At 42.6% G+C, this 15,770-nt stretch overlaps 1 protein-coding gene across 1 annotated transcript in view; it reads left to right on the plus strand.

Annotated features, from left to right (window-relative positions):
- The window catches only part of chd3 (chromodomain helicase DNA binding protein 3), a 38,578-nt gene that overhangs the window by 8,969 nt on the left and 13,839 nt on the right, over positions 1–15,770 (plus strand). The window contains 25 exon segments of the mRNA XM_034136800.1: positions 138–232; positions 234–341; positions 1,321–1,590; positions 2,046–2,249; positions 2,916–3,130; positions 3,362–3,493; positions 3,760–3,859; positions 4,261–4,452; positions 4,541–4,741; positions 5,242–5,379; positions 5,567–5,688; positions 5,778–5,951; positions 6,537–6,678; positions 7,273–7,404; positions 7,539–7,656; positions 9,612–9,736; positions 10,261–10,492; positions 10,751–10,938; positions 11,660–11,837; positions 12,064–12,150; positions 12,610–12,695; positions 13,088–13,221; positions 13,811–13,955; positions 14,733–14,895; positions 14,991–15,154. Coding sequence (XP_033992691.1) covers positions 138–232; positions 234–341; positions 1,321–1,590; positions 2,046–2,249; positions 2,916–3,130; positions 3,362–3,493; positions 3,760–3,859; positions 4,261–4,452; positions 4,541–4,741; positions 5,242–5,379; positions 5,567–5,688; positions 5,778–5,951; positions 6,537–6,678; positions 7,273–7,404; positions 7,539–7,656; positions 9,612–9,736; positions 10,261–10,492; positions 10,751–10,938; positions 11,660–11,837; positions 12,064–12,150; positions 12,610–12,695; positions 13,088–13,221; positions 13,811–13,955; positions 14,733–14,895; positions 14,991–15,154 — 3,845 coding nt within the window.

Raw genomic sequence — 15,770 nt, forward strand, 5'->3', positions numbered from 1 at the left:
CTTTATATCCACATTTCTGATCATTATTTTTTATCAAACATCTTATTTGAACTGTTAACCCTAAAAAATCATAGCAATATCGTAGTATTCTGTCCGAAATATCCTGATAGTTGATACACTTTCATCATCATTTTCAGACTTGTCTGGGCTCGTCCCTGCAGTCCCCGGGGAGGAGGAGGGGGCCGACGGCTACGAGACGGACCACCAGGACTACTGCGAGGTGTGTCAGCAGGGGGGGGGAGATCATTCTGTGTGACACCTGTCCTCGAGCGTACCACCTCGTCTGCCTCGAGCCCGAGCTGGACAAAGCCCCCGAGGGCAAGTGGAGCTGCCCGCACTGCGTGAGTACAACAAAAACTTTTCCTACTTGAGATTTATGTTCTTGCTCAACAGCTTTAAATGTATTTCAAGGGTCTATTTGACAAAGATACGTAAGAAAAAACAGTTCAAAGTGGTTTGTTTTTACTTTGTCTGAGCACTGGATGAATAGAGGTTTTGTAGCTGCTTTCAGACAAAGACGGATAATTGAAGTGGTGTTGTAGGTGTACATCTATTCAGTATTGTCACAAAAAAACCCATTGCTCATTCTTTTGGTTACCATGACACAGCTCAATAAACATGCACTGTTCTGTTAGCTGCGTTTGAAGTAGACTTCAGGGGTTTTTAGTGGAAAAATACTTACACAAAGAAACTTTGTGCATTTGACTGGATAGTTTTCATGGTATAGACACACTGTTTAAACAAATACATTGTTAAGATCCTGGCAAAATTAAGCTTTTGTTATATATCGACGTAGACTTATTACCAGCTGCCGATTTTCAGTACTTTCTTCCTGTTTCTATATGAGAGAATTCTCCTCAATTTCTGATGCATGTGGCTGTCAAGATTTGCCATCTTTGTGTATGTGATGTTCGCTAATTACGTTTGTAAAAGAGGGACCAGAAGTTAAATCAATTACCCATCTTTTTCTGCAGAAAACCCCTCAGCTTATACTTACTTTCCTACAGATTTGTCTTTATATCTCCTTACCAACATACCTTACTCAGAAATAGGCATTGCTGCACAGAACAAGGAGACATCAAACATGCTAAATATAAGCTAACATGCTAAAAAGTGTTGAGTAAGTCCGGCTGTTTTTCCCTTCAAATAATCCTGCAAGGCCTGGGATTGCTATGCTTTTTTTCTTATGTTTTCTGTCATTTCTACTATAAAAATCCAAGCTATCACCTGGATCGACCTTGACTGTTAATTTCCGTTGACAAAACCAGTTATTCTTAAGGTTGAACTCATCTGAATGAATCGATATTTCCTTTCCCCCAGGAAAAAGAGGGGATCCAGTGGGAGGCGAAGGACGAGGACTTTGAGGATTTCGAGGAGGACAGCGAGGAACGGGTGATATCTGAGGGCAGGGTGGGGATCCCCGTCGGCGCCGAGGAGGAGGATGACGACCACATGGAGTTCTGTCGGGTGTGTAAAGACGGAGGAGAGCTGCTGTGCTGCGACACCTGCACCTCCTCGTACCACATCCACTGCCTGAACCCCCCGCTGCCCGAGATCCCCAACGGAGAGTGGCTGTGTCCGCGATGCACGGTGAGAAGCTCCTAATTTAATTAAAACCTGTTTTTATCTGATTCAGAACTATGTGTACCATGTGATTCACAGGGACCAATCAGTGTCAGTCCAACTATTCCTAATTGGGAATTCTTCCTCCCCAGGACAACACTTTAAAGTCTCTATATTATAACATGAGAATAAATAATTACATTATATCATGTCAACGTAGATGAAACCCACACATCGAAAAAACGTATTCACCATTGTATTTGATCAGTTTGTTTTTCCCTTTGAACGAATAAGTGTGCATAATATAATTTCACAAGATTTGTAATAGTACTTCCCAAAAAATAAATAAAAAGATTACATAGAAACTCCCAATGTATTATTTGAAAGGTGCTGAGGTATCAAATATACGTGAAATAAAAAATAGTCCACATGATCAGAACACACTTCCAAGTATTGATCAGTGAGTGTTATTCCCCCTCTAGTGTCAGCTAATCACAGGGCGCGTCCAGAAGATCCTCCACTGGCGATGGGGCGAACCTCCCGCTCCCATCCCTGTCCCCCCCGCTCCGGACGCCCCACCTGACGCCCCCCCGCCTCCACCCATGAAGGGCAGACCCGAGCGGGAGTTCTTTGTGAAGTTGACGGCTCAGTCCTACTGGCACTGCACCTGGATCACAGAGCTGCAGGTACGAGAGGAGAGGGATGGAAAAGTGACCGTCCAATTATAGTCTGTTTGTTATGTTATGTTAGAATAGAAAGTAAGGGTCCCCAGCACATAGACACTGCCGGATGCTAACTTGCATATGTTGGGCAATATGCACAATTAGTTGCATTAATTAGCATATAGTTGGAAAAGCTAGCAATAGTTAAAAAATGGCTAGGCTGATTTGGACCGTGTTGGAGTGGTTTTGGATGTTATTGAAGATGTTGAATACATTTCTGACAATTCCAGGATAAAAAATGGCAGTTTTAACGAGAAAGTGGCCATATTTGTACTCTTGGGTGGGCGGATTTTGATGAATTTTGTGTCGATTTTAAAGTTTTAGGGGACACAAAAGTGCAATTTTTTATCCTAAACATTTTAGAAATTGATTCAACATTCTCAATAACCTCCAAAAGCACTCCAAAATCACCAAATCGGCCAAGCCATTTTGTTTCTATTCATTAATTCAACTAATTGTGCAAATCGCCCAACATATGCAAGTTAGCATTCGGCAGTTTGTATGTACTGGGGAACCGTGCTATACATTTGATAAAACGTTGGGGTACACTACCATACATTTCCAGGTTCACACTATTAACGCGAGAATTCCCCCAAAACATGCTCACCTCCCTCTCCCTCTTCCCTCCAGCTTGAGATCTTCCACTCGGTGATGCACAGGAACTACCAGAGGAAGACGGACATGGACGAGCCTCCCAGCCTGGACTACGAGGAGGATGAGAACGGCGTGGGGAAGAGCGAGAAGAGGAGGGCCAAAGACCCTCAGTACGCCATAATGGATGACAAATACTACAAATATGGCATCAAGCCGGAGTGGATGATGATCCAACGCATCATCAACCAGAGGTGAGGCTTGTGTGTGGGCATGTATCTGATCTTTTATGTTTACAACCTGTCATTACTTTTATTGAGTCCTATAAAAGTGGTGTTAATTACTCGAATGAATGCCTAGAATGTACTGTTATGGTTTTAAAAAAGCAATCCAGGGTCATCACAGTCTTATTAGTCGGCGTGTAAAGGTTTTTTTATGCCTGTTTAAGTACATAATGGTGCTTTACAACTGTGTGTCCCTGGCAGTTTGGATAAGAAGGGGACGTACCACTATCTGGTCAAATGGAGAGACCTGACCTACGATCAGTGCACCTGGGAGAGAGATGACCTCGACATCCCCGACTTCGCAATTCACAAGAGCAACTACTGGAGTCACAGGTAGAGTAACACAACCACCACTTTATTGTGGTACAATTTTTGTCATCTAACAATCGAGATGTTATTTATTACAGCAAGCCAGTAGAATAAAACAGATTTTAATGTAGTATGGATGCCGTTTGAGCTGTTTTCATTGGATAATTGGGATATAATGGGACCGTAGAGCATCCCAAAGTATGGAAACCTGCTGCAAGTCAATGCATAGAGCTCATACACATTTATTCCTGGTATTTACACGTTTTTTCTCTTCTTTTTTTTCCTGACAGAGAAGCGATAATGAAGGAGGACCCAGACAAATCCCGGAGGATGAGGAGCAGGAACCAGGAGTGTGAAGAAGAGGACTCTTCTGCCTCGTCGGTCACTGATGTGAGTTTACTGCAGTTTCAGTTTCATCAGGTCTTATTTACAGCTGCTTCCTTTCTGTGTTTTACTCCGATTGAAATTGAAGGCAATGTTTTCATTTTTAATGTATAAAATGTACGTACTCATAACGAATTTTACTTAGTTAACCGTTCCATTTAATGTGAGACAATATTCTATTTCTGTGTTAGTTAGTAGTCAATAAAATGAACATAATCTTCAAAAATAGAATAAAAATTAGCCGATATTTATTAGTTTTAGATTTTAAGCTTTATTACATATATTGCTACTATAAACGTAAACGGCATGAATTTCTGCAGAGATTGAACAGACTTAATTGGACTAAAAACGAATAGCTGTGTCACAATCAGGTTTTTATAATCATTACTCATGTAATCTCCGTCCAGCCTACGATAAAGTACGAGGAGCAGCCCGACTTTGTGACGCTGACGGGGGGCACGCTGCACCTGTATCAGCTGGAGGGTCTGAACTGGCTGCGGTTCTCCTGGGCTCAGGGCACCGACACCATCCTGGCCGACGAGATGGGCCTCGGCAAAACCATCCAGACCATCGTCTTCCTCTACTCGCTGTTCAAAGAGGTACCGGAGCCTCATGGTGCGACCAGTGTCTCACTTCACTGGAAGATACATGTCTGACTTCCTCTTCCTCGTCCTCTTCGTCCCTCAGGGCCACACTAAGGGTCCGTTCCTGGTCAGCGCCCCGCTCTCCACCATCATCAACTGGGAGAGGGAGTTTGAGATGTGGGCGCCGGACTTCTACGTGGTGACGTACTCGGGAGACAAGGACAGCCGCGCCATCATCAGAGAGAACGAGTTCTCCTTCGACGAGTCGGCTGTCAAAGGAGGGAAGAGGGCCTTCAAGCTCAGGGTGAGGAAATGGACATAAAACATTTTTCAGTTGGAACTGTGGGGATTATAAGATCATATTGTGTTTTTAGTAGTTTTATTTTCTTATTTATTCGTTCTTAATGTTCAAATGTTACTGAAAACTAACAGAATCAGTTGGTTTTACACATGTGATGCTTCTCAGTGCATTTTTGACATAATGGAAATATGTGAAATGGGACCTGATAAACTGTCCTAGGTTTTAGAATAAGGGCCCAAACAATAATCAAAAAGGTATTTAGAATATATATTAATTACAAATCTAAAATTTGAGAGGTTTCATGTAATATACAGAAACATTAAAAGCTATAAGACACCTAACAATAACCAAATATCCTAAAAACTTAACTCAGCATTAATTTCAAAGTTCAAGAGTAAAGGAACTTGTGCCAAGCCATTCAGTGTATAATAATAAAGAAAAACAAAACATTTACATAACTTATAAAAACCTGTCCTCTTTGTATTTCCTCGTACTCCCTGCAGAGAGACGCTACTATCAAGTTCCACGTTCTCCTGACCTCCTACGAGCTGGTGACCATCGACCAGACGGCGCTGAAGTCCATGGACTGGGCCTGTCTGGTGGTGGACGAGGCTCACCGCCTGAAGAACAACCAGTCCAAGGTACGGTAGCTATAGAGTGTGTGTAAAAGAAAATAAATACATCCTACTATACAATTAACACCAACATGTTTGATAAAAAGCCCTTATATTGGTATCAAAACGACTTTAAGGTTTCCAGTTGCCAAAAGAAAGTGTCAGCGCCCTCTGGTGGACAAACGTATAATAAGGATTTTTATTGTTTGTGCAGTTTTTCAGGCGTCTGAACGACTATACGATCGACCACAAGCTGCTGCTGACAGGAACTCCTCTACAGAACAACCTGGAGGAGCTGTTCCACCTGCTCAACTTCCTCACACCCAACCGCTTCAAGTAGGACTTCTCACACACACACACACACAAATATATATTCACTATTGCCGGTATAACCAGTCCTTCACCCTGTCCATCTCTCTGCACAGTAACCTGGAGGGCTTCCTGGAGGAGTTTGCAGACATCTCTAAGGAGGACCAGATCAAGAAGCTCCACGACCTGCTGGGGCCTCACATGCTGCGCAGGCTGAAGGCCGACGTCTTCAAGAACATGCCGGCCAAGACCGAGCTGATCGTCAGGGTGGAGCTGAGCCCCATGCAGAAGTACGACACTGAGGGGTTAAAGGGGGAATGTAGATATAGGCAGATACATTCCTCTCTAGCTACATCTTTGACCATTTAGCGGCTAGCCTAAACCTCTTCAATTGGCAATCTTTACATGGTTTATTATAGAGCGCTGATTCATGATAAAATAGTGACTTTCCATTCATTTGGTCTAGTTTAAAGTCCTGACATGTTTTAATTTGGAAATGACATACATTTAGGTTCATTATGCTTTGTTTATTTTCTATTGCACTACATTCGAATGGGTAATACAATACCAATAAGAGGTTATTGAGTTAATTATATTTTGAAACGTCATTATTTGCCATTGATAAATGTGGTTTAAATGGATTCAAAACTATCTTTATACTAATTTAAATGTACTATGCAATAGGGAAATAGAAAAGGAGACGCAGTAACTTCAGCATATTTGTATTAACATTAAACAATGGAGACGAGAGAGATATAGGATGTCTCTCTTTGTTTTATATATGATTATAACTTCATGATTACATGTTTTTTCTTTCAATATGTACTCCACCGTGGTTATTATTTCCTAATTTGCTTCTATGTTGTTAAATACAGAAAATACTACAAGCTGATTCTGACCAAGAACTTCGAGGCTCTGAACTCTAAAGGCGGAGGGAACCAGGTCTCCCTGCTCAACATCATGATGGACCTCAAGAAGTGCTGCAACCACCCCTACCTCTTCCCTGTCGCCTCCATCGTGAGAACACACACACACACACACACACACACACACACACACACACACACACACACACACACACACACACACACACACACGCTTTTAGTATAGATATGACAGAAGAAAAACCATCAAAGTTGTACATTATTCACGAGTATTTCACTTGTTTTCCAACCATTTGCTTTACATTTGTCCTGAATAGCAGAACAGTGACATCTTGTGTTGATATTCAGCACTGCTTTAGTTCTATATTTATTCTTATAAAGAAGCTTATGTTTTTTTTCCCTTTCCTGTAGTGTGTTATATTGGTTTTAGTGCATGTAAATGGTCTCCAACACATTGTACGTGATAGGCTAAGAGGCGGGACATCTGTAAGTGATCTCCCACAAAAAAGCCAGCCAGCTAACCAATCAGAGCAGACTGGGCTCTGGTTTCAGACAGAGGGTGAAAAGAGGTGCTGCAGCACAGAAAATAAAGAGCTTTTTGAACATCGAAGCATCTAAAAACAGTCACAGTAAAGGAACTAAATACAAATATGAATCTGAAAATCAGCATAATATGTCCTCAGTTGTTTTTTTACTTGAGGACTGGTTTGTGTGTGTGTGTTTGTAGGAAGCCCAAAGAACCCCTAGCGGAGCTTACGAGGGGTCGGCCCTCTCTAAGGCCTCTGGGAAACTGACGCTGTTAGAGAAGATGCTGAGGACGCTGAAAGAACAGGGGCACAGAGTACTAATCTTCTCTCAGGTACACACCAGCATCTCCCTTCACAGACGTTCAATCCGTGCCACGACTCCTCCAGAACTGGTATTCCAACTGAGCTCAGGTAACGGAGAATAGCTGAAAACACACATAACTGTTTTTCTCTCCTTCCTTTGTAGATGACCAAGATGCTGGATTTACTGGAAGATTTCTTGGACCATGACGGGTACAAGTATGAGAGAATTGATGGAAGCGTGACGGGAGCAATGAGACAAGAGGCCATCGACCGCTTCAATGGTGAGAGACTGGATGATATACATCAGGATTTCAATCAGTATCAAGGCTATTGGCTTAGTTCCCTGAAATTGAAAGAAATAAGGCATTTGACTTCAGGGCTGCAACTAACAATTGTTTTCGTTATTGGTTCGTTATTGGTTAATCTGGTCCATCGTGCTTCTCATAGTCCAAGGTGACAGTTCAAATGACTTGTTTCAGCCCAACATTCGAAGATGTTCAGTTTAATATGATATAAAATATACAAGTAGTAGAAAAACGACATATTTGGGAAACAGCAGAACTTCCTGTGTTCTGTTTCTGCCTTAATTCACTTTATTTTTCACATGTTGGCTAACACAATGTCAACAGTGCAATGAATAATACATTCAATTAATTAATTATAGCACTATACTGTATACCTGCATGTAAAAGGGTTATTTGAGTGTAAGCACCGAAGAGGTTTCATAATGCAAATGCTGGAACAATACTGCTGCGTTGCTGTTTGCTTTGTGTGCTATTTTTAGACTGCAAAGCTGGATTTCTCTGTGATAATCACATATACTATTTCACGAGCAGATGGAGTTGCGAGTAGAGGGAGATGGAGTCAGTTTCTAGAACTAAAGCCAACCTGACTTTAGTTACAAAGGCTGATAAGCACTGGGTTGATGCTGAGTTTGTTTTCATGTGGAACTTGGCTTTATCACTGAGCAGCAGAAGTTGGCATCACCTGGCATTAAATCACACAGTAGGGGTAGTTGCCTTTGGATGAGTGCTGAAGGAAAAATGGGGAAGATCCACACAGGGGGGAAAAAGTCAAGTCAATTTTCAATTTGTATTGTCCGGCAGTGACTCAGTCAGTAGGGGCTTGGACTGTGAGCCGTAGGGTCGTCGGTTCAAGTCCCCGAACAGTCCTAAATATGGAGTGTGGACTGCTACTTGGAGAGGTCCCAGTTCACCTCCTGCCCTGTCATGGTGCCCTTGAGCAAGGCACCGGACAACCCCCTTCCCCCCTACTCCCATTGCTCCCCAGGCGATGTACAATAGCTGCCCACTGCTCCGAGCACTAGACTCCTGGTACAAGGATGGGTTAAATGCAGAGAACACATTTCACTGTGTGCTCTGCCATTAAAGAGGGTTTCATCCCTCCGATTCTATTCTATTTATATAGCCCAATATCACAAATGTGCCTCACAAAATATGACACTTCGGAAAGGAAAAACTATAAAAAAAAACCTTTAACAGTGGAAAATCTTGTAAAACTTTACTGGACTATAAAAGTTTTAATATCAGGCAAATTACCAATACGACAAGATAGAGAGTTATGTACTGTAAAGCAGTTTCAAACTCAATTTCATCGCGGGCCACATCATTATGGTTGCACTCAAAGGGCCGGCTGTAACTTTAAGACCATATATTTATATATACATATATAAATACATAATAAATATATAATAATGTATTATATGACATTATTGCCTCTGCATTGGATTATTATCGGATAGGGTAATAACTTCATAATGAACTACGTCTGAAAGCAGAAGGGAATGAGTCCTTACCCCAAGTGAAGGAGTCCAAGTATCTCGGGGTCTTGTTCTCGAGTGAGGGAACAATGGAGCGTGAGACGGGCCGGAGAATCGGAGCAGCGGGAGCCGTACTGCAGTCGCTTTACCGCACCGTTGTGACGAAAAGAGAGCTGAGCCAGAAGGCAAAGCTCTCTGTCTACCGGGCCATTTTCGTTCCCACCCTCACCTATGGTCATGAAGGATGGGTCATCTTGAGTTTGACACCCTTGCTGTAAAGGGATAAAATGTGTCTACAACTGTACAGCAACACTTTCAATATCTCTTGATCTCTTCTGAAATAATCTTAATAGTTGCACAGAGGTTATAGCAATTGCAAACATATAATCAATAGGATCCTTTGATTGGAGAGAAATGATTTAATATGACTGTCTGTGTTCCTCCTCCTGTCTGCAGCTCCCGGTGCTCCTCAGTTCTGCTTCTTGCTCTCCACCAGAGCCGGGGGTCTGGGCATCAACCTGGCCACCGCCGACACCGTGGTCATCTTCGACTCCGACTGGAACCCTCACAACGACATACAGGTGCAGTGAAACAACACATAGCTGCACCATATCACATTGGTAAACCTAAATAAGGAATAATAGAATCCGATTGGTTTAAAAAGCATGTCTCTCTTTGCATGGGGTTTTGCTGTTTCTACTGAGTACACTTGTATTGTCTTTTTTGCCACTAATGAAACAATATGCAGCAAGTAAGCCTTTCTCTTTTCCACAGCTCCATCAAGGATTGCTCCTATAGTATAATACAATGCGTCTATTTGTAAATCATTGTTCAAAATGGCAAGTATTTCTGTCTGAATCTATTCCCAGTAACATGTGGAATATACCCCTGTGTATTTGTACACTTTTAACAAAAGTAGAGTTGTTTTCCATTTGAGTAGTTTTCTTAGAACATGAATAAACAAATGTCACATTTGTGTGAACTATTAATTATTGTACATGATTTAGGTGACAGTTTATACATACAATACAGACAGCAGACAAACTCTCCCTGTACGTTTTTTAATTTCCATTTGCTGATTTAATAATGGTGAATCTCTGCGCAGGCGTTCAGTCGAGCCCACCGCATCGGGCAGGCCAACAAGGTGATGATCTACCGCTTCGTGACGCGGGCCAGCGTGGAGGAGCGCATCACAGAGGTGGCCAAGAGGAAGATGATGCTGACCCACCTGGTGGTCCGGCCCGGCCTGGGGTCCAAAGCCGGATCCATGTCCAAACAGGAACTGGACGACATCCTCAAGTTCGGGACAGAAGAGCTCTTCAAGGACGAACTAGAACGTGAGCATGTTTCCAAGGAAAATAGACCTTACAGTCAAATATAATGATGATGGGTTTTTGAGCTCAAATAAGGAAGAGTTGGCACGCTTATTTTCCTGGATAAGATTATTTGCTTTCACTCCCTTCTATCTGATTTCATCTTGACACATTTGGCTTATTCTGGTATTTCTTAAAAAATAATTGGTTGACAGGAAAAGGGTTATTTGTCTGTAAGATCAGGACAAATTGTTTCCTCTTTTTGAACTCCCTGTGCGGCAGGAATGAGGAATAATACGGGGGGGGATAAGGGGGAGGACGAGGGCAGCGTGATCCACTACGACAGCAGCGCCATCGAGCGGCTGCTGGACCGCAGCCAGAACGAGTCGGACGACCCGGACGTGCAGAACATGAACGAGTACCTCAGCTCCTTCAAGGTGGCCCGGTACGTGGTGCGGGAGGAGGACAAGGTGAGAGGGAGCTCCACATGGGCTTTTTTTTAGACATTTACAAGTGATATCTAAACTTTCCATTATTTTATTATTGTTACTCACTAAATTAAGAAATAAACATAGAACTGAGGTACCATCTTCACACTGATATCATAGATCAATGAATAGGACTGATGTGATTACTTGTCCGTTCAAATGACCAAAACTTCAAGAATTATAGTTTTTTTATATATATATATATATATATATATATATATATATATATATATATATATATATATATATGTTGCTGGCATAAAACATTTGTGCATGTTTTTTTTACAGGACAATTTAAGCTTTTAATATATCTTAATTTGTTGCATTTCTATTGGTCGTCTGTGATACTGCACCGAATATTTCGTGTTAGGAAATTATGATGTCAAGTTTTTATAGTATTTTCAGATTTCTTTTAATGCACATTAGACATAAATGATCAAAAGTTAGATATTTTGTTATAGGGCATGGGCGAAATAGGATAAAATATAAATTTGAATAGCACATTTATTTAAAATAATATAGCTCGTTTCATGATATCGAGACCTTAAGCCTTTTATCAGCTCTGTAAACAAATGTGTAAAGTAGTTGCATTGAAAATCCATGTATGTTATAGTAATGTGACTTCTAACAACATCATTGGTGTTTATTTTAATTCGAGACATTACATCTTTTGTATGAAAAATCCTCACTTCCAACTCTGCAGATCGAGGAGGTCGAGCGTGAGATCATCAAGCAAGAGGAGAACGTGGATCCTGACTATTGGGAGAAACTGCTGCGGCATCACTACGAGCAGCAGCAGGAGGACCTGGCCAGTAAACTGGGAAAGGGAAAGAGGAACCGCAAACCCGTCAACTACAACGACGCAGCGCAGGAAGACCAAGGTAGGGACCGGGGCCCGAACCCGGAGCTGAGAGTCCTATCTCAAGTAAGCTGAAAAAGGTGGTTTTTGGATGTTAAAATAAACCCCGGGATCCTTACGATTGCTTCCACATGTATTTATTGTTAAGATTTCTTCTATTTCTTACAATAAACTGTGGGATTTAGGGTGATGTGTGTTGGGAAGTGAATGGGCCTGGCCTATTGACAGACCACCATGTGCTGTTTCAGAGTGGCATGCTGACATTTCAGATAACCAGTCCGAGTATTCAGTGGGCTCCGAGGAGGAGGACGAAGACTTTGACGATCGGCCAGAAGGTAAGGAGACATCAAAGCATGAGAGAGACATCAAAACCAGTGACAGATGCCTGTAGGAACACACACACACACACACACACACACACACACACACACACACACACACACACACACACACACACACACACACACACACACACACACACACACACACACACACACACACACACACACACACGCACACGCACACGCACACCGAGCAGGTCTGGGTTGAGTTATTACAAATTGAGTTAGCTCTAACCGTGACCTGGCAGAGGCGAACGCGTTTTTTAGCCAAAAAATGCAGACCTCCTTCTTCCTCCTGAACTTCAGAGGGAAACGCTCGCAGCATTTCAGAAGTTTTTTTTTTTATGTACCGTCGAAATACTCTCTGTACATTTTGGGGAAAAGTCTGCAAAAAGCTTCCCTCCCCTTACATCTTGTTTTCCTCTCTTCACCAAACTGTGTTTTTACCCGCAGGTCGAAGGCAGTCGCGCCGCCAGCTGAGGAACGAGAAGGATAAGCCTCTGCCTCCTCTCCTGGCCAGAGTGGGAGGAAACCTCGAGGTCTGTCCGACTCTCTGCCTTCATTTGTCTTATCGTGATATGACTGGATTCTGACAAGCTTGTTTTGAGTCGAACGCAGATATTTCTCTAACAACCATAAATCGGATATGGCAGCGAGTGTATTACATCTCCAAAAACTCTGCTCATTCATCACCCTGAAATTGGGGGCTTATATAACGCCTTGCATTGTTCAAAAGTGGATTCAAAGTTTATTATAGTGCAGTCAGAGCAGTTCTACGACGGCCTTGGGAAGTGTGAGAAAGACACCTTTTCTCATCCTGACACTCTTCCAGATGAATAGCAATACGTTTAAACAGACTGACATTATACCCAGGCAGTGCCAGCTTCCCTGAGGAAAAACAAACTGTAAAATATGCGGTGATTTTCCACAGGTGTTGGGCTTTAACACACGCCAGAGAAAGGCTTTCCTGAACGCAGTGATGCGCTGGGGGATGCCCTCTCAGGACGCTTTCTCCTCCCAGTGGCTGGTCAGAGACCTCAGGGGCAAGACGGAGAAAGAGTTCAAGTAAGGAAACACTCTGGACTTCAATGTAATCTCGATATCAATCCAACATTCAAAGGTCACCTATTATGCGAAATCCACTTTTTCATGTCTTTTATACATCAACATGTGTCCCCTCTGTGTAAAGAGATTCTGAAAGCTTCAGGAAAAAAGACCCCTCTCTTTCTGTCCTGATCCATTTATATAAAAACCTGTCTGAAAATGAGCTGATCAGATTTTGGCCACTTTATGATGTCATAACGATGTTTTGGCTTGTGTAACCATTAGCCAATCACCAACCAAGGTAACCCCCCCCCCCCTTATCACCTGAATGTCCTCCTAGAGCACCATTGTGTTCTTTTTAACCAAATATCTCTCAGAGGGGCGTGGGGAGGGGCTCCTTATTTTCATCTAAAGTAACAGACAGAGAATCAGCACTTTTGAAACAGGGCTGAAACAGAGGGGATTATGGGATGCTGCAATGATCTGTTTGGTGTTTGGAGCCAAACACTTCATAAGACATGTTTTGTATATATCTGAGACCTATAATATATTGATGAAAAACCGTATAATAGGGGACCTTAAACCAAATATTCCTCTTCTTCTCCACCAGAGCGTACGTGTCTCTCTTCATGCGTCACCTGTGCGAGCCGGTGGCTGACGGGGCCGAGACGTTCGCAGACGGCGTGCCGAGGGAGGGCTTGTGTCGCCAGCCGGTCCTCACCCGCATCGGCGTCATGTCCCTCGTCAAGAAGAAGGTTAGACCAATGCTGACCGCCTCCTAAGTCAGGACAAGTGTGGGGAATAATGAAAACTAGGACACTTAAATGTCTCTTCCTTAGTATTTCAGTCCTGGTTGATTTTACAACACTTATGGCTACTTGACAGCTTTCATTCCACAACAAACTCCTTGTGCAAAAAATGCTAAAATACTACATACATACACATTTTTTATGAATGATTGCTGTAAGTGCTAAACTCAGTGTCCTTAAATTCCTTCCCAATGAAAGCCACCCCAGTTTGAATTAACAATAACTTATAATATGACCCCGACACTCCATTACTAACAATTAATAGCAATAAATGTAAAAGCATTAAATGGTTATTTCTGTAAAAGCAGACATTACCAAAAACAGGGTTTGCTTGGTAAAAACCTCAAAGAATAAATCCTCCATATCAGCAGTTTGTCGACAGGCCCTTGTCAAGTCAAAAGATATATTATATTTACCAAACTCCAAAGACAATATAATCTTGAGGTCGTAAATAAAATGTCAGAAGTATTTTTCTAGTGATGAAATCAACCGTGACATCCTGAGAGATGTTCTGATTATTCTATTACTGTCAGCTCGCCAAACATCTGCGATCCAGTTTTACTTCCAACCTGTTGAAACGGGCCAACATCCTGATCTGCTATCTCCGCCAGCGCGTGATTTACCGCCAGGCGAGCGGGGCATGTGGGGGGTGAGTTTGAATAAGGTGGTGTTAGGTAAACCGAACACATGCCAAGCTTATTATTTTTTTGATTTCATGTCCAGATCCAGGAGTTTGAGCACATCAACGGCCGCTGGAGCCTCCCAGAGCTCAAGCCGGAGGTCGTTTTGGGCAAATCCTCCTCCAGGGCCTCCTCTCCGGCCATGAAGACCACCAGCCCCACCCCCGAGGCCTCTTACAACAACACACCTTGCACCTCCAAGCCAGGTAACACTTCTACTACATCCAGCAGGGGGCGCTCCAAGTAAAGGACAGCAGATATAGTTCAAACTGAATCTAACATGCAGTGTGTCTTTGTGCAGCCACCCCTGCTCCATCAGATAAGATGGAAAAGAACGGGAAAGAAGGGGAGAAAGAGGAGGACAAAGAGGAAGGCGAGGCGTCGTCCGACAAAGAAAGAGCGAAGGAGAAAGAGGGGGATGATGGGAAAGAGGTGGAGAGTAACAGCACTGCAGACCCTGAAGAGGTGGGACACTCAGAGAAAAGGATTTTAATTCTTGGTGTTCACAGCAGAGTATGTTCTTATCGAAAGACATTTCTTTGCATTTTTGTAAATTATTCCCTTTTTTAAGACGTGAAATGTTTTTACTTTATTCCTACCTTAAAGGGGACCTATCATGCAAAATGCACTTTTGTACGTCTTTTATACATGAATATGTGTCCCCGGTGTTCCAGGGAACTCACCAAGTGTCAGAAAACACAACCCTCTCTATTTTCCTCCATACCCAAATCTCTAAAAAAGGGGCTGCAACGGATCTGATAAAAACTGATCCAGATTTGAACACTGTCCTGACGTCAGGACGGTGGCGCTACGGCTATTGGGCCAACTCCACCAATCAGGAGGAGACAGCCACGGCCATTGCCGTTCGAAAGCGCTGGAGACGCTGTAGTACATATGCCAGGCCTGTAGATGGTGCTGTTCTCACTGAATCTGCCCTTGCAAAAACAGAGCTAGAAATTGTCAAATTGAGCGAAATGAGGCATGGCTAAAATGCATGATCTGTTTGGTATTTAAAAAAAGAAAAAGTATAAATATGCCTTATATAGGTATGGTCCTACACTATATTATTCAAATATAGCAT

This window comes from Trematomus bernacchii, unplaced genomic scaffold (genome assembly GCF_902827165.1).
Source record: "Trematomus bernacchii unplaced genomic scaffold, fTreBer1.1, whole genome shotgun sequence".
In the NCBI taxonomy this organism is placed as follows: Eukaryota; Metazoa; Chordata; class Actinopteri; order Perciformes; family Nototheniidae; genus Trematomus; species Trematomus bernacchii.